Source organism: Struthio camelus, chromosome W (assembly GCF_040807025.1).
Source record: "Struthio camelus isolate bStrCam1 chromosome W, bStrCam1.hap1, whole genome shotgun sequence".
In the NCBI taxonomy this organism is placed as follows: Eukaryota; Metazoa; Chordata; class Aves; order Struthioniformes; family Struthionidae; genus Struthio; species Struthio camelus.
Window position 1 is genome coordinate 24,216,117 of NC_090981.1, and position 23,251 is coordinate 24,239,367.

The window sequence follows — 23,251 nt, forward strand, 5'->3', positions numbered from 1 at the left end:
GCACAAGTTCTTTGTTTTCTGAGAAAGAAAAGGGTGATGTCCTTATGAGAACAGCAGGGCTGAGGGGTAGCTGAGGAGGGTGAGGAGCAATTTGTGTTTGCGCCTCGGGACAGCTCCTCCAGCATCACAGCAGACTCTTAATTGCTCTCTTTTTTGAGAGCCTACAAATCACACTTCTGTTTCCAGAAAAAAACAGCACCTGAATGCAGTTCCTCAAATAACGAGGGACCAAGAGGGTGAATGAAAGGAGTACCACTGTATAGCTGCTCAGCTCCACCACCTCCTGCCTCCCTGCCGTGGGAACATACTATCGCTAGCATCCACCAGATCTCCACAAACATAACTCCTGCTCAGAAGAAAGAGGAGGGCTAAACGGAGAGGGGAGGGCAAGCACCACCAGGCTCCTGCTCAAGCACAGGTCCTGCCTGCCTACCATCCGGCTGCACAGAACCTACAGCTGAAGTGACAGATTGACCTCAAGAAAAGCTTTGTTTCGCAGTCTACTCTGCTGTTAAAGATAGGGGAAAAAAGTCCACAGGGACAAACTTAGAAAGCAGAATGGCACACTTATTGAAGTAAACAGGGCAACTCATCTAAGGTGTACATTTGTCCACAGTCCAGAAATGTGGAGAAAGTCTGTTAAAACTAAGAGGAAAGAAGAAAACTGTGACTGACATTTTAATAAGTAAAAAAAAAAGTCATTCATTATTTCCAGACTTCTATATTCCCTGTGGAATGATGCATATGTCTTACTATCTCATTTTCAAATGCAGCCAGACCCCATTTTGATTTTGAAGAAATGACTGCAGAAAGGTAAGTTGAAAATATTTCCTTTTCCCCCCTTTAAAGGAGCCAACAAACCAGGGAAAACTAATAACATTAAATTAAATTAGTAGAGGAACACTTTAATATTTTCTGCCTTTTGTTAGAAGTATTATAGTAGCAGGTTTAACAAACCACAACTTGTATCAGTTCATTTGTATCAGTCTTGCATTGGCAATTGTAACAAAACCCTTCACATACGAGTTATAATCAAAATAAACAAAGTATTGAACTCACATGGAATCCACACACAGAGTTCCCATTTTTGCATACTAAAAAATGAAAGATCCCCAAAACGCAGAAGGCCATCAAGAAAAGGTTAAAGAGAAAATTGTACATGTAAAAGAGGGGAGGAGAAACAAGAGAAGAGCAAAACCTTCCACAGCAAAAAAAGTTTAATTAAATAACTACGAATGTAATTACATACATGGAACAGAGCTACATAAAAAAACGTGGGTAACTATTGAAACACAATGCCGGGCAAGAAGAGTTTTTGCTAAGGATTTTCAAGCATGAATGCTGCAGATCATGTGTAAAAACACACAATAATAAATAACCTTAAATAACAGCATGCCTGACTGTATTTTCCTAGCAAAGAGAGACTGCAGAAACAAGCAAGGATACAACAGAGTCATGATCCTTAGAGACAAAACAGGTCAGAACAAATTGACCACGTCCCCAAGCCTTTAACAGCACGTAGTCTTACCTCCCACGTCCCTCCCGGGAGGTATTCAGCAAAGACGATGTGACATTTCTGATGCCCTCAAACCTTTTCTACAGCTTTTACTACAAAAGTTTTCCTTAATATATGGCTCGTGTAGTTACAGAGAATGATCAGAGCTGTTTAGAAAGGTTTGGACTAGACAGCCTAAGGAATTACTATTGCTAACAGTGGAAAAGAATGTGCGAGTGTATGCCTATGTAGATAGATATTAAATAAATTATTGAAGTAAACAGAGATATTAAATAAACGCAGCACTTTTTTGGAATAAGTCTTTGTTTGCAAATCAACACCATAATTAGCAGCACAGATTATCACGATTATTAATTTGTACTCCCTCTACTAGTTAATTCACCCTACAACGATAAAAATAGTAATAGTCCATAAAAAGTCTCCAGATGGCTGTGTTGCAACTCAGCAACACAACAAATCTGAAACCAAATTACATTAAATAAAAGCCCTATACCCTGCCAGTGCCTTACACATCAGTTTGGAAACAGCTGTTTCTTCACGTTCCCTTAGTTTGTTAAAACGTCAGGGTGGAAGTAGAAAGATCTTGCAGTTCAGAAAGATGTTCCTTCTCATCCTAGCTTGTTTTTCATGTGCCTGCTTCACAGAAATCTCACTTCCCTAAGATTCAGAAATACAATTAAACATTCTGAACCTTTGTAACGCAAGCTGTTAATTGAATTTTAAATTGAAACTGGTTTTTTTTTTTTTTCCCATACAAAATGCCATCAGCAAGCCAAACTGTAAAGAAATCAAGAATCATGGAACAACTTGGGCTGGAAGGACCTTTGGCTGGCTGTCCAGCCCAACAGCAGGACTAGCTCCAGGGTTATGTCAGGTTGCTCAAGGCTTTGTCCAGTTGACTTCTGAATATTTCCACAGCTGGCAAGCCCACAGACTCTCTGAGCAAGCCACTCATGGTGAAAAACTTTTCACGACATGTAAAATTTCTGTTACATCCCAGTCAAGCAGAATTCAAAGACTGAGGATAAGCAAAGGCTGAACTCATAACAACCAAAAAAAAAGTTTGTCATAATAAATAAACAATAAACAATAAGTGATAAATAATAAAAATGATACTTATGTACTTACAAGTATAATATTACAGTATTGCAAGGTATAATACCTATAGGATTCTGCATTTCATCTGAAGCTGACACACTTTGTTATAAAGATTCGTATGACATACAGTGGATCCTTTGACTCATTTTACTTCATGAAGCACAAATGTCATTCCTATAGCCAGAGGTTTTTGATCACCTATCCTGCAGAAATGGTTAAGTACTAATTTTGAATGTCAGCTTCTGACAAAGAAACATTTAAACTGCCCTTAACTGAGTGAGCTGTAGTAAACGTAAATGTATTAGCACAATTACTCTCAAACAGTAAAAATGGAAGCCACGGCATATTTCCTTTACCTTGCTCAGTGCCCTTTTTTTATAACAGGCTTCAGTCTTGTAGACGAGCAAGACAAACTCCTATTGTTACCTGCAGATTACAGACGTAAGCGCTTCACGGTTCTCCCAACTGCTGGCTTCAGGAGTGACTCTGACCGCCGCTTCAAAAAAAGCATGCCGAGAGCCAGAGAGGTGGGACCCAGAGAAAGAGCGCTACTGCCCCCTCATGAGCCAGCGCACGAAGCTCGGCAGCAGCATTTCGCTGTTGGTCTTACATCGAGAAATGAAAGCTATCATATTTATGATTTAAACAAAAAAAAAAAAAAAGGAGAGAGTTCAGTTACAAACAAAGATAATTAATCATTACGAACCAATACTCTGAACACACGCCAAATTTCTGTGCAAAAGCCTGAGTTAGACATAACTGCGGAGAAAGAAAAAAAAAAATCCTCGGAAGCGTCTAGCTTCGTGTTTAATGCACAGAGGGATCAAGATGGCGCAAAACGCTCCACAAAAATTAATTATGCTCCAACACTTCTGTCAGCATGTAGGCAGGTATTAGCCTATTTTAAACCTATTCTGCAGTGGGATGTTAGCATTTAGTTACAAAACAACTGTAGCTATCTTCACACCAAGCCAGATACTTAAACTTTAGAGAACACTAAAGGCATTTTTCGCTTGTTCTACTGTTCTACTAAATGCCAGTTTTGGAGCTGTCATTCTAGGCTTGTAATTATTGAAAAAGAATCCAGATATCTGTATCTAATTATACCAGTAAAAAGAAATAGAGAGGAATCAATTAAAAATAATCTACTTTCTGAATTCTGTTGGGAAGGAAACACGTGGTTGAAGTAAAATAAAAAAAAAAAAAAAAAAAGCAGTCAGCAGCCCATAATGGAAACAGCTTTTCCATCTTCCCATCCATCTTCCCAAGCTACTAATCTGCATGACTATATCACTACATGCACTACATGGACAGTTTTATCAAAACATTCTGCTTCGGACGTCTGTGGCCTCGGAGCTTTATTCGGTTTATCGCTGGTTCCACACATACCGCTAATGAACAAGCCACAGATAAGAATTTTATCTTAAGTTTTTGTTCATTTGTTTTACAGCTAGAAAACCAAAGCAAAGGAAATAGCATCTTGTTCCACAGTAGATATTGGAGTCTGGATTAGAACTAATAATATTAAATAAAATTAAATCCTAATTTAATATTTTGTAAGACTATCACAAACAGCTCACTCTGAAGAAAATAACGTGTGCAAAGCTATCTTTATATATGAGAATATATCTTTATATATAAGAACTGATGACCAGAATCATAACATAGCTAGATAACCAAAACGTGGACAACCAAACACAGAGAGTTATGCACTTAAATATCTTGTTGCACAGTTCTACAAAACAATTTAGAACAAGAAACATCTGGCAGAATCTACTGAGGAAATTTAAATGTGAATTTAAATATGGTTAGGACACAGACTTAACATTCTTCTCTTACAAAAAGCGCTAACGGGATCTTCACATTTATCCAGGAAACAACACACAGAGCCACAGGTTCAGTGCCCAGACAGAGGACTGGTACCCACGTCCCATTATTGCCTGCATTCTACCAAGGGATTGTCTGTCCAGGTAATACCACACTTTGCTTTAACTTGGCTTAAATACAAACGTTGACTGCACTGAAAGGTAACACAGCTGTACACATAGGGTTCTACTGTCTTCCTTACATGATTCCACTACAATTATTCTGCACAAAATTCTACTAATTTCATCTTGCTTTCAAATCAAGTTGGGCAATTCACTCAAAACAAACTGCACGCAAGGAAAATCAGGAGATTTTTCTGTTTGTAAAGTGTCATATTTTTCTTATGTTTCCTCATAGTTACTTTGTCACAGATTGTCATAGATTTGAGCCTGTATGCTGTGCTTCTTAATTCAACTAGCATATAAAATATTGTGGGGTTCCTGTATTGTGTTTCAGAATATATATTCAGAAATATAACTTGCAATGAACTGCTGAAAAAAATAACTCTATTGCAGTCCTGGTGTGAAGCACAAACATAAGCTCTATATTCCCTTATTCGACTACAAATCAGAAATTCCACTCACATTAGCGCAATTACTGTGATTTAAATGCAATGTGACAGCAGAATTGAGTTTCAAATCAGTTTTTTTCTTCAAATCTTTCACATTGACTTTTTCATTGATAAACATGAGAGACACCACAGAGTTTTAGACTTTCCAATTTCCATTTGCAAGATAAGGTGAACAGCCATTTATGTGTCAAATTTAAAACATGCTAACTAACACAAGATATAGCTTATATGAATGAAGAACTTCAAAGCAGTGTTTGACACTGAAACACCACCAGTCACTGAAATCCTTGAATATAGGACTGTACCTCAAAATCTCCGAACTATTGGCTTCCATGGCCTTGTATAGCCTCTTTCATATACATACGTGCGTGTGTGTGTGTGTGTGTGTGTGTGTGTGTGTGCGCGCGCGCGCACACACACACACATCATCAGCACAGAAGGGTTTCAAGTGATGAATAAATAACATAAGTACACACACTGTAGAAATCAGTGAGGAGCTAGTCATTAAATGTGTAAGAAGTACCAACCACAAGATGTGTGCTATAAAGATATCTTATAGACATAAAATAACCCCATTTCCATGACATCTCTCCATCACCTCACTGCCCAAAGAGCTCACAACACAGCTCACAACCTCCAACCAACTTAACGCGTATGCTAGTACATCAGTACTTCACAATTTCAATTGCCTAATTGTTTTCTGTAAAGTAGAAATATGAAAAAAACAGTGAAATATTAGTGACAGAGATTTTCAACTGCTGTCTCAAAACTTCAAATAAGGCCATGACCACAATTCATTCTTACTCAGTCAGGCATGCGTTTCATACCTTTGAATCTTCATTGCTCACTCCCAGCTCTAGCACAGCTCGAGGATATTTTAGTTTTGCGTGCGTGGACTCGGCCATTTGAAGATTAAGCTGCCATCCAATTGTTTCAAGCTACAAAACACAAGTTCAGATTATAATCAGATGCTGCAGAAGCTCTGGGGAGATCAACTTTCAATATCTGTGAACAGTCTGTGTCAGTCAGCATGTCTTCAGGCTCTACATAAATTAAGCATTTTTATACCATGGACATTGTGCAAATTCTCCTGGACTCCCAGACAGATTTGCTTCTACCTCCGCCCAAATTTAAACGTTCAAATTGCCTGTGACCATCCAAAATACAGTGACTTAAAATGCTTCAGATTTGCGGGAATCAATCCATAGAACAAAACTAAAGATCCAATGTAAGGTGGGTTTCCCATCTATGCAAAAGAGGATGGGCAAAATTTGGGGCTTCCACTTCTATTTCATGTGCCTTCTAGGAAAAAGTTTAATGAATGGTAAACTAGCTAAAAATGGTTATTTCTTCATCAGCAGACCTACTCATGTGTGTTCTAGCATATGCGGATGTTAGTGACAAAAGTAATTCTGTGCTGCTTTTTAAATTTTTACTACTGAAAAGCCAAAAATCAGCTGAGCATGTAAGCAATAGAATTTGCTCATTTTCAATAAAAACAACACAAAAAAACACATTTCCAATCACTTTTTAATCATGAATCTAAAATGATATTCAAACATTATCAAGCTATGTCTCACGCGTGAGGGAAGTATGTAAGACCAGAACTACAAGTCTTTCAGGAATTAACCTACCTAGCTTTCTTGAATAAAGAACAGGAGAAATCTAAAGTCTTACCATGTAGCAAGTTAATTTGCACACAAAATTTTAATTTAATGCTCACTCTCTGTTAGTAAATATTGTAGCTGAATTGGTAAAATGAAAGTGTGCCACATATCAGTTAATACCTCTTACAGTCCAACAATTCAGTTAAAAAAAAAAATCATCAATAGCACAAAGTCACCCCAGAGACGCTAGGCTGTGAAGGGAACAACAGAGCAGCCGACACATAGCCGGTTTCCTACAGGGACAGTGATCCCCAGATGAGGGACTGGATCGTGGTAAATATCTTACATGGGCACAGCTCAAAGACAGAGCTTACAAAATACATTACAACTATACCATTTATATACAACTGTACTATTTATATGTGATATCTTGCATATGCTTTGTGGATTGCATACATAATACACCAGTTATGCAATAAACATTGTAAGTTATGTGATCAAGTATACCAACAGGAAAAGTAGGTGTCGTGATCTATTAGCTACCAAGATGCTTCGAGAACTTAGCCAAATGCCGACATGGGTAACAGAAAGACGTAGAGCACTCTCGGACTGACTTGGCATATAGCTATATAAACAAGACAGCGTGAAGACATTTAGCATGTCAACCTGCAGTCTGTCAGCTGCACTGCAACAAACACCACTATCTGGGCTTCATTCTGTGGTAAAAATAGGGTAGTTTACACACCAATTAAATCCAGGAAAAGCATACTTACAACAGCTACTTACTTATTTACTGCAACTACTAGTTACTACAGCTAACGCTGTGAACATAGTCTAGTCTTAATTTTGTGGTGGGCACATCTCTAAGAACAGTGTACACACAGACTAAAGCTGCTTTAGAAGACAAATATTATACATCCTAAAAGCAGATTAATTTTTGGTCAGTTATCCGTTCTGATTTTTTCCAAGCTGACTACATGCTGGTTGATGAAAATAACAGGGCACTCCCCACCTCACCCCACCCTGAAGTACCGCACAAGCCAAAAGAGCGGTCACTTCTGTGAAAGCGTTACTGAGTTAATCACACTAAGCACGGACGAGCCTGCAAAGCCCCTCTTCTGGCCAGTATCCACATGATCTGGAATCTTTCTAGGACCACCAGTAAATTAGGCCAGAATGAGACAGCCTGGAAAACATTTGTCTCCCCACAAACGTCAACAAAACTAACTCAAGAAATCAAAAAGAATACATTTATTTCTCTGGTCCACATAGCGACAGAGATCTTGGGACCTTGACTTACTCTAGCTTTCAAAGTGCAAGCGTAAGGAGGTCAGGTCAGTGTGGTTCAAGAACCCTACCAAAATCAGTAACAGTCAAGAGAGAAAGATCCAAATGATGGATAACAGACTGGTGCTGGGAGCAGTCCAAAGCAGGCAACAAAAGAAAGTCCTAGCTATTTTGATGAAACGCTGCACCCATCTAACCACTAAGGCCAAACCTGGAGATCATGAATTTGATGGCTCTTTGTACTGCAGTCACTGGGGTTCCAGCTGAGCGCTCCTCAATTTTGAAAGGACTTTTTTAAATCAGTGCCTTAAACACTTCATTGTACTAGTATGGAAACCAAGGCTTAGAGAGGCTAGCAGCTTATCCAGGATTATAAAATAATGCCAGCAGAGATGAGAACAATCTCCTAGGAAGACTGACTTTCAAGACTTTGCTCTAGCTGTTAAACAGTGCATTGTGCATAACACGGAAAACAAACCATCAAAAGAGAGAAGATTCAAATTTATGACTTCTATTTCACTTTTAACTCACATCTATCCAGCAATATTGTAGAGGGCTCAGAACAAACAATGTATGCGGCAGCACAGTGGTCTACGTTCATAACTGAACAGCAGCCCTAACTCTTTTTTTTTTAATACTGCTTTACCTTAAAATGACTTTGTTTTTCTATATGATTAATGTGTCTTTTCTGTTTTAAATAAAGCTGCATGAGAACAAGTTTTGATTAACGAATAGTGTGCTGCCTGAGGCTTCAAAACGTCTGCCTATTTCTTTTCGTGAAAGCAAAGTAGAACATATGTTTGGCCACAGTCATGTTTACTTAGAAGACATTCAGCATTCTGAAATATCAATTAACCTTTTGAGAGCAGAGACTGTTTCTGCCCAGTGTTTTCGTCAAGGCACTGCACTTGGTAGCCATGAAGTGGTACGTATTTTTGGGCTAAGTTTTTCAGAAGATACAAGGAGCGTTAAATTATTAACAGTTAAAGGATTGTTAAATTATTTCCACTTCTGATATAATACCAGTCATAGAAAACAAAACCTTTTTACGGTGCCAGAACCTGTGATAACATTCATGCTTACATGAAAAGCATTTACTGGGGGGAAAACAGTCTTTCTCTAGAACTAGCATGAAAATAAAGTCATATTTTTAGTTACTGTACACCTTTAGCTTCTTTTTACAATTTCTTATCAGCAGTTTAGAAATGTGCAAGAAATATTAAGGAAAGCCACCTTGTCACTGCAATGATAAGTACAGTTGAAAACATACTATTTAGCTCTGCAACTTCTCACCGGTATCTCTGGCACTTATTTAACCCTAGAGTTATGTTAAAAAAAAAAAAAAGGGGGGGGGGGGGGGCCGGGGGAAGCAAGCTGGAAAACAAGGACAGGAAAAAATGCAGATATTACATAAAACCTAAAACCAATAGTAAGTAGGAATGAAAATCCTTCAGATCTGTTCCATGAACACTACAGCAAATGATCCAGGAAAACTAAGACGGGGGCAAGCTTTACCCCTGTAATCCTCAATTCTCTTGCCTACTGTCCTCTTCATACTTTCCATACTAAACAGCAGAGCACAGTATTTTACACATTAGGACAAGCACATCATCAGCAATCTAACAAAGCTATGGTAAAACGTTGGTGTGAAAGCCACCCTCTGCGGAAAGGCTGCACAGGGCCCATGCACACTTAAGTGTCGAGTGCTCTTTCACAGCTTATCTGATAGGAACTCCATGCAAGGTCTCCAACCAAGATAGGACTTCACGTAGCCCACAGAACACCACCCACAACATTCACTATTTCTCTCACCACTTAACATCCTTTGTGTTGTACATACTATTATCTTAACCCTATGGGAATCAGTCCATTGGAATCCATTAGAAAGAAAGGACCGCAGCTTTGAGAGTGAGGGAAGATCAGAGGTCCAGGAGAGAGACACTGCGGGGCTGCAACTTGAGGACACAGAATAGAACCGAAGTCCCCGAGAAACTGACATTGAAAAAAGAAAAAAAAAAAAAAAAAAAAAGCTGGTTACAAGCTTAACTTGGGGAAAGAAAGCAAGTGGGAACACTGAGAAGACAGAAAACTGGAAGTAGAAGCAAAATTTCAGAGAAGACAAACACCTACAATGTCTCCCCCAATACTGTCAACTTCAGCCAACCAAAACTTCTGGAGCAGGGCCCAATATTTTTAAGGCAGGAGAGTAAAAGGGGTTTTTTAGTGCTCAGTAGGTGCTGGAGGAGGGCAAGAGGGGATACTTATCAAATTTCGGTCTTTGGTGAGATACACTGAGATGACGTTTCATTTCAGAGCCAAGAGGACTAGAAGCTTGTTTTTACTTTTTAATGGAAAACTGAAAGTTTCATGTAAATTATCTGCTTCCAGAAGGTCTTCAAATATCATAATGAATCATTGGAGCATCTTTCCTACGAAGAAAGGCTGCAAGAGCTGGGCCTGTTCAGCCTGGAGAAGAGAAGACTGAGAGGGGATCTCATCAACGTGTACAAGTATCTGAAGGGGGAGTGTCAAGAGGATGAGGCCAATCTCTTCTCCGTGGTGCCCAGCAACAGGACAAGAGGCAACGGGCAGAAACTGAACCACAGGCAGTTCCACCTAAACCTGAGAAAAAACTTCTTCACTGTGAGGGTGACAGAGCATTGGAACAGGTTGCCCAGAGAGGTAGTGGAGTCTCCTTCCCTGGAGACATTCAAAACCCGTCTGGATGTGATCCTGGGCTCTAGAGGACCCTGCTTGAGCAGGGAGGTTGGACTAGATGATCTCCAGAGGTCCCTTCCAACCTAAACAATTCTGTGATTCTGTGATTAGAGGAAATACAGAAAATCAGTACTACTTCCGTCAAAACTCACCGATACGGCACAAAGAGCCTACTACTTAGTGTAATTAGTGCAAGTGCAAACTATTTTCTCCACGGATAATCCATGATTTGGCATCTATTTGTCCAGCAAAAAGTGCTAAAAAACTTGATCTCGGGGAAAACTGGAGTCACGATAAATGAAGCACTGAACCAGTAAGAATTATTGTATGGACACATTGCTTGAATATATAAAAATCAACAGATCAGAGCTTTTACAACACCAGAGATTCAGACAGTTATGGAACAGCCAAACACTTTATATCTCAAATTTAACACATTATGAAGCTGTAGTTATTTCACTCAGATTCCTGAGCTCCATTCCCTTGACAAGACTTGCTGCTTTCAGAACAGATAGCTTTCCCAAAATAGAATTAAATAATATGTATTTCATTTCTGCACCTACAACCATTTTAGAATATGATGGTTTTTAGTTAATTCAAGACTAAAAGCATGCTGATGTGATCCAGGACACATGCGCAAATGCAGTTAATCAGCGTTATAGACTTAACACGATTCAACAAGTAGCTATAGATAAACCAGCTACAGGAAAGATTTTGAAGATCTTGGCATACCCATTATTAGAATTCTAGATTAAAGGATAACTGCATACATTCCTACAGCGAGAGATAAAGTGCTCATTACCATTTAGCAGAGAACAAGAAAAAAGTTTCTTAAAATTAGAATTTCATCTTAAAGTGAGAAAAACAGATTTCTGGACTGAATACTTGTTAACAAGTTTGATGGGGCGGGGAATGTTCTGTAATTTTATGTTTATGAGGGGAAAAAAAGCTTAAGAAAGTCCACCATGGGCAAGGAACACTTAACGCATGCAAACATCCCATTTTATGAAGCTTACTACTACTACTAATGTTTTCAATATTGCCAAAGGGCTCCCTACGCTACACTTGGTAATATTTGAAAGCCAAACATATCATAGCCTCATTTTTTAATAATTTTGATGATATTTGAAAGATCCATTTTGAGCATCATTACCAACTGCTGCGCGAGAGGGAGTTTTTCATTGTCAATTGGCTGTGTTTTGGCTTATCTGTTTTTCTTTTTTAATGAACAAAAAAACCCCCAACATATTCCTTTTTAGGAAGGAAAAGGTTTTCATTACCCTGAACTTACTAAGGAACTGCTGAAGCTTTTACCAAGTGGTAGAGCTTGATTAGAAATTTAAAGCAAACTGAGCACGTGGCCTACAGTCAGAATTAAAAGCCAATAAGAGCATCCTTTAGAGTAACTAGATCATGCCGTTGTGAATATTGAGAAGAAAAACGTGTTCTAAGAAAATTATGGTATATGATATTAAATCTTATTGATCTGATTGAGTTTATAATGAGTTTATCAATTCAGTCAAATTGGCCTCTAGTAAGATGATTGCTAATTTGAGCACAACTGAAAATAAATCTTAATATCCCTTATAAAAATTCAGATCTTGGCACAGAGCTGAGACTACTTCTAGCAGTACCACTACTTCTGGTACTAGCGATGCTAGAGGACGTGATTAACATGAACACTCTTTTTCTTGGTTTCAGGCAGGTTCTTATGGCACAAAATGCTGTTATGGAGAACTAACATCCCAGGCTCCTTAACTATCAACTCAAAGAGCCATTTTAAGGTAATTTACTTGCACCTCTAACTACTTCCCTTCACAGACAGGCTGATTAATTTGAAGACATGCTTATGCAGTGCAGTTGACTTCATTTTTGTGAGCTTTCTAATAACTATACAATAGAAACAGAATGCCAAAGAGAACTTCTTTGCTGACTTATTCTTTACAGGTGTCACAAAAGATATCAGTCAACTACGGAAAAGATAGAAGCCCAGCAAAATATTCAGGAAGACAAACTAAGAAGGTTGCATTAAGACAGAAATTAGTTTCAAGCTCCACTGGCATATAGGCCTACCTCTTCAATTTTATAAAACTTTAATCCTTATTATGAGAAGACTTTCAGTTCAAAATGAACCAACATTTGTGACAACTTAAATGTCATTGCACATGAGATTATGCTTTTCATAGCCCAAGAAAAAACCTCGGCTTGTTTTTATAGTTTTTCCTGTAAGAAAATAAAATCACATGCATGTGCAATGGCACTATTATAGCATTATCCAGGGTTATATTCTCATCTATTTCTACCAAATAGGGAATGACTTTATCAGCATATTACAGAAACGTTACCAGTTTACTTACAAGCGCTCTTGTAAGTGAGCCCAACTTCGCTACATCAACGCTGGAACGCCCACGCAGTTAAAAGGCTACTTGAATTCACAATCTAAAGTAAATATTCATAATTTAGGATTCCAAATTCTAAACCTCTACTGTTAGAAAGTTAAGAATAATTAACTCCATAGGAAGGCATATAAGAGTACAGCTTGATTTACATATTAAAAGAGAGTAGCTTGGAGAAAAAACCACCCACACTTCAGAAAGCAGATTTGTGATAGCTGGAGAAATAAGATCCAAGAACTACCTTCTAACAGTACCAGCAGAGGCAAAATATACTAGATATTTTAAAGGTGGAGCCTGAGAACTTTAGAGCGTGCACTACATGATGTGGCTGCTTGCAGTAATAGGGGAGTTGAACAACTCATGTCTCTTCCCACAGGCACTTTAGAAATGAAACTATTCTGTTCTCAAAGGCAACAATTACAGATGAAAAAAAAAAACTATTTAAATCATGTATTAACAAATGAAATCAGAATCTTTTGTCTTAACCTAGAAACTAATTCATTCATTTTAGCTATTTTTCCCCCTCTAATTTCAGAGGAATAGTCCAACGTTAAAGGTGAAAACATTCCCTAGAATCAGAAATAGCTGTTTATATAATTTAAGATAGCTGTAGTATTGCTGTCACTGAAGCTGTTATGAACAGTGAAGTGAGAGATAATGGGATATGAAAGACGTCTTAAGCAAATCCCTTTCTCGTATGATTATAATAGCACATATCACACTGACACTAAACATTTAAGAATGTTTTTCAACTAACAAAATACTTTGAGGAAATAAATCATCCGTAACAGAACAAATTTTCAAGCGCAAATTTTCTCCACTTACGAGACACTTATTTTAGCTGTTCAAATAACCTTTATGAATACAAGAACAGAGTACGACTCTTTTTGTTCACTCTAATTTTTGAAAGGGTGACTCCCACAGTTCCCTCCACTGAAGGTCAAGCATTCCCCATTTCATTGCAGGAAAAGAAAATCAACTAGAATTCTGGTATATTGAAGTTTGAGGGTTCTTCCCCTTGTCTTTCAACAGATCAAACTAGCCAAAGTGTATATTAAAGAGTAGCTGCAAACATACATACCTTTCAACGCACCCTTCACCTACAGAGAATATTGTAATGCTTATATTGCTTCCATATGTACATGGACGCATTAACTACCAGCTTGGCATGGGGGCATTACATGTTAACACTGGTCTACAATGCACTACTCTGAGACCTGAGACCTGTGCAATCACACCAAGATAAAACTAGAATACAGCACCAAACCAGTTCCCTTAAGCCTGTTCTGTAAAACGTGCAGCCTAAGATCCGGCTCTCCATCAGCCCACTCTGTACTGGAGAACCAAAAGTCATGATAGAGTCATTTTTTGGTGAACACGATAACGATACCTGAAGACAGTTTATAGGAGAGGCCAAGAAAAGGATGAGAAAATATGTCTGACAGTGAACTTCTCAAAGAGCTCTCCTAGTTAGTTTAACAAAAGGAGGTTAGTGCAGAGGAGCCACCACCAGTTCTCTTTGGCATTCTGTTTCTATTGCATAGTTATTAGAAAGCTCACAAAAATGAAGCCAAAAGCGTGCTCAATATAGCAAACAAACACCAAAACAGAAAAAGGTGCCCATTTTTAAGAGGAAGGCAGCTAGGTACTGGAACAATTTGCCAATCATTGCAGGCAGAGTCTTTGTCGCTGAACATTTTTTGTGGTCAGGAAGAGATTGCTTCCTGTAAGATAAGCCCTAGATCAAACAAGAGTTAGTTTACTTTCCTACTGATGTGACTCTCTAGCACTGGCGGTGGGGGAGATGACTGGCATAGACAGATTAATGCCTACTCCTAATTATTGCTACTGACTTGTATTAAGGTGGCATGAACATCTCTGAAGGAAACTCCAGTAACATACCTGGATGTTGCAGCTTTTTTAAGCAGACCTCACTGTAACAACTACTCCATGGAAATGGAAGTCTGCAGAGAAACAGCTGGCTTTTCACAGAACGTAAATATTCGTTGGAAAGGGTATAATTTCATCCTTCCAACTGAATACTGAATTTTTAAAAGGCATTTTTAAGTTTCAATCTCTCTACTGAGAACTCTAAACAACCAATCTTGATGTTTAGTTTTCCAATTAATCACTACCTGCTTGAAAGGCAGATGATCAAATATTAAAAAGTATATTCCTAAAGAAAACAATAACAAAAAACCATCAAGGAGGGCAATGATGGTGATTATGTTTTCTCTGTCCTTCAGTGTTCTAGCAGGCAACAGCAATTACACATGATAGTTACTGGATTATTCTTCAAACTCAAAAATATTCCAGTTTATTTACTAGCTAAGCAAAAGTGTCATTTGTCTGTCCCCACTACTACAACCTGTGTCACCTAATTTCTTTAGCGGAATGACCTATGATCTATTGTTTACAGGACAGTTCTTCAGAAATCTACACGAGGCCATACGGTGGCACGCAGACAAGAACCAAATTCTAATGTTTTATTGCATCTGGAGGAAAGATTCTATAACTGGGTAAACTCTTAGCAGAAATTAAACTGAAGTCAATTATTTTGACTTATACAAGAAGCAGGGACAGAAGGAAAAATAAAATTGAAGTCTTAGAACTGAGGGAGAGGGAATTATGAGGGCATTTTAGAAAACGGACAGAGTTTTAAAGTATATATAGCAATTTCAGTATTTCATGTACCAAAGACACCTAAATCATCTTGGAAACTCATGTTACTTACTATTATTTTCCAAGATACTTAAGTGATGACCTGCTCAGAGGTGGCCAGCTTCTATATAATGTACTACTAAGAATAAGCAATACTTGGAACTCAAGTATGATTAACTAATGCCCACTCACAGAGATAATTACTGTCAAATATGCATACCAGTTTGCAAAGTTTCTGACTGTAGTCCTCTATTGCATTTTGAATAGCAAAGAAAAAACCCTGAGGTATACAATATTTTTTGAATTTGTCCTCCTACTGTACGAACACATTCAGGTCAACCACACTCCAGTGAATCTATCACTGCAGAAGTACCTTGACAAACTGACCTTTCTCACTGGTCTGCAGGAAAAGCCCAGCCGTTTCTAATATACCCCAGTGCCCTTCTATTCTTTTTGTATTTGGGGTAGCTGCATATTATGTAAAACATAAACTACATACACAGTAACTATACAGAAAAGTGACCAAGTCTACAAGGGTGCTGTATAACAGGGCTCACTAATTTTGTTTCTCCTTATAATTTGGAGTCAGAGGTTCAACAATCTAAACATTGCTCTCAAAACAAGTTCACCCAGTTCATCCAGCACCTTGTACTTAATGTTTTCAGTTGCATTAATCACTGCTGCCTCTCTCCCTAGCTACTTGCCTTGCAGCCAAACTGTAGCTTTTCCAGTAGAATCCATCTCCCTTGACTGCTCACCACCTTCGTCCCAACCGTCTGACCTGCACTACTGGCCTCACTACCCAGCAAACTCCAGTCCTCAGTAAATCCCACTCATATTCAACCTTCAGGTTTCAGCCTCACTCCATCTGGGCCCATTAAGGCATTATTGAGAGGAACAGATAGCAGACAGGGTGCCTGCTTTTAGTTCATATATTTGAACCTGGCAACAAATTTCCAATACTTGAGCTACAATTCTGCTCAATCCTAGGTAGAATCCTTGGAGATTGCAACTATCTTCATTCTTACAAAGGCTACGCTGATTTCACAGAAAATGAAACTTAAGGCATAGCAAATTTCAGCCCCAAACCTTAAAGTATAGCAAGGTTATAACAATTAAATTCAGGTCTTTAATAGAAAAATAGAAAAATATTTAATAGGCAGCACTGCTAGCACCAGTGAATTTGAAGAACAGACTTCTCCAGAAAAAGCACTGATAAACAGGCTCAAACCTGAACATCATTTACAAACCTGGATGAAAAGCAAAAAACCTCAAAGGAACTAGAAAGTAGCCTTTCAGAGTGCGTTTTTGTATAAATGAGGAATACAGCAACTAAACAAAAAAGAACCAATGTACAGGATGAGAAATTAGAGGAAAGAGAAAGATTAAGTTTGTGGCTAAAGAAGGCTAATAAACAAATGGAAACCAAGCCATGATAAAACAGAAGGGTGAATAACTTCTTAAATATGTGTTACACAAATGTTTGGCAACGATCCATCAGACAGAACAAAGAAAAGACTCACCGGATGGGTCTTATCTCTCTAGTCACAATACCAAATGGCAATGTCAAATGTGATTCTGCCTTAATCTCTCACTTCGCAGGGACTGCAAAAACACCAGCACAGAAAAGACAAAAGCAACAGTATCTTTTCCAACTGAATAACAGACAAAATTATTAATCACTGAAGTAGAACCACACATCGACTTTCCCTAGTTGGTAGGAAAAAGTCCCAGTGGTAGCTGTAACATAAGGGCAAGCAAAGGAACGGACTGAGTCAGGCAGATGGACAGTGGATTTATGAAATTCTGGGAAGGAAAAACAAAAACAAAAAAGCAACAACAAAAACATATACATCATATAGAACACAATTCCCAATAAAAACACTTCTAAAAGTTTCAAAATCAAAGACAGATTACTCATGGGGCTTTGTATCTTAGCCTTGAAGGAAGTCGTTTTAAGAGCAACAGACAGAAGAGCGGTTGGGCCAAAGACCCGGTCAAGCAGATGGACAAGCAAGTGAGACAGAGGGGCTGGAAAGAGCCACGGGGCACACCTCAGGTTTGCTCTGCTCATCTTCGATCCCTCGACACAACTTTCCCTAACAACATAGCGACACTAAGAGGCAAAAAACAAACCAAAACGAACAGCAGAAAGTGTTTAAACTTTGTACACGGCGAGCTTCAGCTTATAATTAATTCTAGGAGAAGCAAGCAAAGCCAGCCAAGAATCCAGTACCGCAGTCATTGCTCAGAGAGGATTTGACTGCTAAGACTTTACCATTTTAAAAACAGAAATACAGACCGGGGCTCAATTCTAAAAGGAAAATTTGCACAAATTTATATATATAACGTCATCTGATTGGGTGAAGACAGAAAATTAACTGGATTCTTCATCCAGGATTGGGTCTCTCTTAGTGGATCGCTAGTATTAATTGTTTGATTTGCTGTTTTTGTCTGCAAGTATAAAGTTATATTACTCTTTAGCAGGCCTCAGCTAGCATGTATGCCAGGTAAAGTGACAGTTTTCAGACTGTTGAACTCAATACCTATAGCAAGAAAACCCATTTTTTACATCTTTGAATTTAAAAAAAAGAAATAGCAACGCAGCAAAAAGTGCCAGTGCACTTCAAAAGGGAAGAAACAAAAGAAATATGACCTGGTTTTGGTACAAAAATCTAGTGCTAAACTTCAAAAGATGTTTCCCTAATTTTAGTTGCTGGGATTTTTCATCTTTGCAAGTATTTTAAATGATAAGCAGCTAGCTTGATAGCAAAGAGAAAGGGAATGAATATATGACAAACATCAGAACCAACATTCAAGTTTCCAGTACTCTAATATATTTAGAGATTCACTTTGTGTTAAAGTACTGTTTTACTCAAGCTCTATCTGAGAAACTTGTGGACATAGAGTGGCAGGTAAAATAGAGTGAGAATACGCGCAAGCCTATGAGCACTTACACTGAAAAGATTTCTGATAATTCTTTGGCTCTTTTATCAAGTAGAAAAACACAAAGCAGAAAAACACATAGCAAGCTCCAACAGTTGGAAGAAGGAGTTAAACATTTTTGCCTCATTTCTAATTAAAAATTGCCTATTAACTACAAAAAATACCCTAGAAATTATCAGTCATTTCAAGCCTTGAAACGACAACTGGGCCCCCTTTCAAAAGCTGTTTTACTCATTAAAGAAAAATTATGGTTTGTATTACACAGGAAGTTAAACAAGACAAGCACTGGACTCCTTTCAAACCTTAAATTCTGCTGTTTTGCCTGCAGGAACAAAATAAAGGTTTCAGTTGTTTTTAAACATTTTTGAAGTATAACTTCTTTTAACCTTTATCATTTCCACTTTCTTGACTGGGGACAGAAGGTGGTAAGAAGAATGGGGAAAAAAGCCCTTAAGAAAAAAAAAAAAACAATCAGTAAAATCAAAATAAGAATACTTAGAGGATACTGAAGTAGCACCTAAAAATTGTAAATAATGAGAATATCTACTAATGTAAAGTTGGGTAAGTGGAAGATTAAGCAGATTTGGACATGCTATAACTGGCAATTAAAATAAAGCTCAGTAGGTATAAAACTGCATCTTTATTACATCTTTAATCATTTATATTCTCTTTGCCACCGTCTGTGAGGGCATCAGACAATGCAAGCAGGTTTGCAGTTCACTGTGACAATGCCCGCCGAGCTGACATTGTCTTTGTTGCCCCTTAGTCACTGTAGGAGGGAAAAACAGAACAAAGGCAAACAAGAAACTGAAAGAAGTTTTCTTTCTCTTTGCCGAATAAGGAAGAGTATCGCTCACACATTTCTCCTGATACCACAAAGGAATTTTCCAAGTAAGTAAATATTTATATATAGAGCCCCAATTCTGTTCTTTTCTCATCATAACAACTTTAGAATGCATATGCTTCAGAGAAGTATTTCTATAGATTTGCCACAGTTCAGCACAGGGAATTTAGCATGTTCACATTACATACTTACCCCTCAGCAGAAGACCAATTTCTGACATAACTACCTTCAGAATTTTTCCCATATGGGTTCAAACAGCCAGGCAAGATGCAGAATTGACAGCTCTGTCAAGAGTTTTAGGTATGTAATTTCACTAGTTGCATTCCCACACATCATTATATTAAGTAACACTGCATGAACGCTATAAAAAAAACTTCTCCTGCCTGGCAACACAGAACTGGATCTTTTTTAATTAACTATATTTCAAAGATACCAGAACAGCTTTCCAATCCAAAAAGTCTATGAGGAATTTAGCTTGACTTTCCTTTTAAAAGACAGACTTACATCAGTTACTGAAAAACTTTCAGAGAACATAATACAGGTGATTTTTTTTTTTTTAAAAAAAACAGACCCAATGAAAAATTAACTATGAGAATTCAGAGTGAACTCTATTAAAAAGTTGGCTTTCCTTTGAAGAGACATAAAAAAAACAAACAAAAACCACATTTTAATCTGATCAATATGCCTCCTGATTTCTAAATCAATACATTATCAAGCAAAGCTTCACAAAACCGGATCAGATCGATATCAGACTATTATCACTAGCCTACCATTCTAGAGGCCAAACTAAGAACGCAGTCAAACAAAAGACTGATAGAAATACCATCATTCTAACTGATTGTTATTGTATTATATAGCAGAAGTGATAAAATAAAAGGATATGAACAAAGACTCAAAGAAGCAATTAATGCAACAGAAAACCACGGACAGCTGAAAACTGAGTGTACTTCAGTGAAGAAAAATGACAAGGGAGAAAATAAATACTACTAACAGTTTCCTTAATTTCACTCCACAGTTTTTATTCTTCTCTCCTGAGACAATAACCTCACAGCCAACTGGGTAGTGTAGCACCAACAAAATCCAAAGATTTTAAGTTCAGAAAAGAAGAAAACCTTTTTCTCCAACAGGCAAAATTAGCATTCCCAATCAATAGTCTGGGAAATACCTGTTCTGTAGCACTAACATTCAATTTGGCTTGTCGTCCTAACGAAGCTACTGGCCAGTGCATTACCACCTACATCTGTTGCATAGAACTTAACTTACCCAGAATTCATAACACTAGTTTTTACCCAGACTGTAATTTCCAGGCAAGAAAGGAATCTGGTCTAAGAAAAAAAACAATGAACATGTAAACCCAAAGGAAATACTTGTAAGAAATGACTTCCCCTAATAATTAGTGGTCTGAAGTCCAAATCTAAGCATTGCTGCAGGCCACCGGATGCATTGGCCCATTCTTCCTGAACAGCGGTGAACCAAATTAATGAGTAATATTATCAGTTAACGATCGAGGACAGTCAGCTACCTACTAGTTTTGGCCAAGAATTAGTAAATTATCAGTTCTTCCTTCAATTTCCCACTTGAAGTGCAAAGCATTGTGACCGAGCAATAAACCCCTACAATGGAAGAAGGCTCAGAAGAGCGGGGCAAGGGCGAGGTGCCCATGAAGCTCAGGGTGGGTCTCACCACGTAGGCTAAGACTGACCACAGTTGTTGCAAAGAAGGCTGACCGTACGTCAACACAAAAGAGGGCAGGAAGGTGGCCTTTGTTCTAGATAAATAGCTTTGTCAGTTGAGTGGATCAACTGGTGTAAACGTTTCTTTTTGAGTTCATCGGAAGAGTGTGAAGGTCTCCTTGAGCTAGCCAGACCAGCATGGGGAGGAGCGTACACATGGCTCAGCCCAACACAGAGTATAAAAACTGAACAACTAACAAAAGAATTCCGAAGAGAGCAAAGGGCTTGAGCTGGTTTCCACCTATGCATTCCTTCCCGGCAACTGGGGACGTCCAGTGTCATGACGGTGAGCGTACTACTAGAGACCGGTAACGGGGACTGCATTTGTACTGTGATTGAACTGCATATTGCAAATGCTTTATTTTCCTAAGTGTAACTTACCCTTGTATTGTGATTCCAGTATATTGCTGTATCACTCTCAAAAATTCTGTGTTATATGACGTATCTTCAAATAAGCAAATTTTGTTAATAAACATTACACCCTCCATGAGGGCAATATCTAAAAGAACCTGATCAGGACTCTGACGTTAATATCTCTAAATAAAAAAGGAAACGATCAAGTATTTTATGTTGTTTTAAAACACAAATGAAAGACAAATCAGTGCCTGATCATTTGATGCGTATGCTAAAGAAAACAGATTTATTTAATAGCAGCATCTCTTAATATTGCCACAATATTGCGCTCGCAAGTACTGGATGCCAGGATAGACTAGGAATTATTTTGCCACTTGGATTTTAGCAAAACAATTTGGAAAGACAATAAAATGCCAATATGATCTTTGTTGGTTAAACTATGTATTAGGCAATCTACGCAGTTTCCCTTGAACACCTCCTCACACTGGAACAGAACTATCAGGACCTCATTGATACTAACCACCATGACCCTGGTTCTACAGTCAGGTCTGGATGAACAACCCTATGCATGCACCCATTAGAGCCATTGCAAAGCAAGTTCAGGGTAGATAAATGTATACTAAAGCGTGGCGAAGAAAAGCCTGAAATATTCATAAATACTCTGAATTCTAAGTTAATGTGTAACCCTGCACACCACCCGGACAGGTCAGTAAAAGCCCCTACTAGATGTGCACTGACAAGCAAAAAGCCTGCATATATTGGGTGTATATATATTTTAAAGAGTATACAAGAAAATACATATATTACAAAGCCCCTGCATAAAAAAAATATGCCAGGCAAGCACATACCATATTCTATTCACATTAGTTTCTCCTAAAGCATAGCAGATACAGAAGTCAGACGCAGATAACATGAAAAATTATAAGCAGGAGAGACTTGCACAGAATGAGAGAGTGAGGAATCACATACTACATAGCTTAGAAAAAAACCAAGAACAAACATCAAAAAATACAGTTTAACAAATTGGAGTCATATTGCAAACCACAAGTTCTTCTTCATCTTTTCTCCTAATAAAAAAGGGATCTCCATTAAAATGAAGAGATCAGTGGGTATACAGATTTTTAAAAAATATGAATCGATATCACTTCATGAAATTTCACTCAGGTGGCGAAAACAGACAAATCAGGCATGTATATAGACTGAAACCTCCAGGTTCATTAAGTAGGATACTTCGCAAGCGATAAACAGCCAGCTTTTAGGATATAAGAAGGCTTCTAAGGTTGAAGTAGAAAATGAGGTGAAGTAGAAGTTGTCCTCAAACAAGCTCCTACATAACTAGAGGATTACACTCTCATCCAAAACATGTAGTGCAGGCCAATGCTAAAGGCAGGATACAGAATGAACAGATGTTCTGATCTAGTACAGCAACTCCTATATTCCTAAAATTTGAACCTCTAACAAAAACTACAAGACAGACTCTTGACAAAAAAAGCATCATTGTGAATCTAACTGCAGACATATACCGAGCATGAATAAATGACTTAAAAAACACTTTTCAAGATTATGTTGTTGGCAATTATGACAAGAGAATTGTCATATTCCCTCGGCAATTAACAGAAACACAGCACAGCAGAAATTTGTACATAATATTGCT

General features: G+C 38.0%; 1 protein-coding gene across 1 annotated transcript in view; it reads right to left on the bottom strand.

The window, feature by feature from the left end:
* LOC138064201 (COMM domain-containing protein 10-like) overlaps positions 1–23,251 on the bottom strand; it is a 112,710-nt gene that overhangs the window by 82,823 nt on the left and 6,636 nt on the right. Inside the window, exon 5 of the mRNA XM_068925817.1 lies at positions 5,879–5,989. Within this exon, the coding sequence (XP_068781918.1) occupies positions 5,879–5,989 (111 nt within the window). The remainder of the gene's footprint in view (positions 1–5,878; positions 5,990–23,251) is intronic.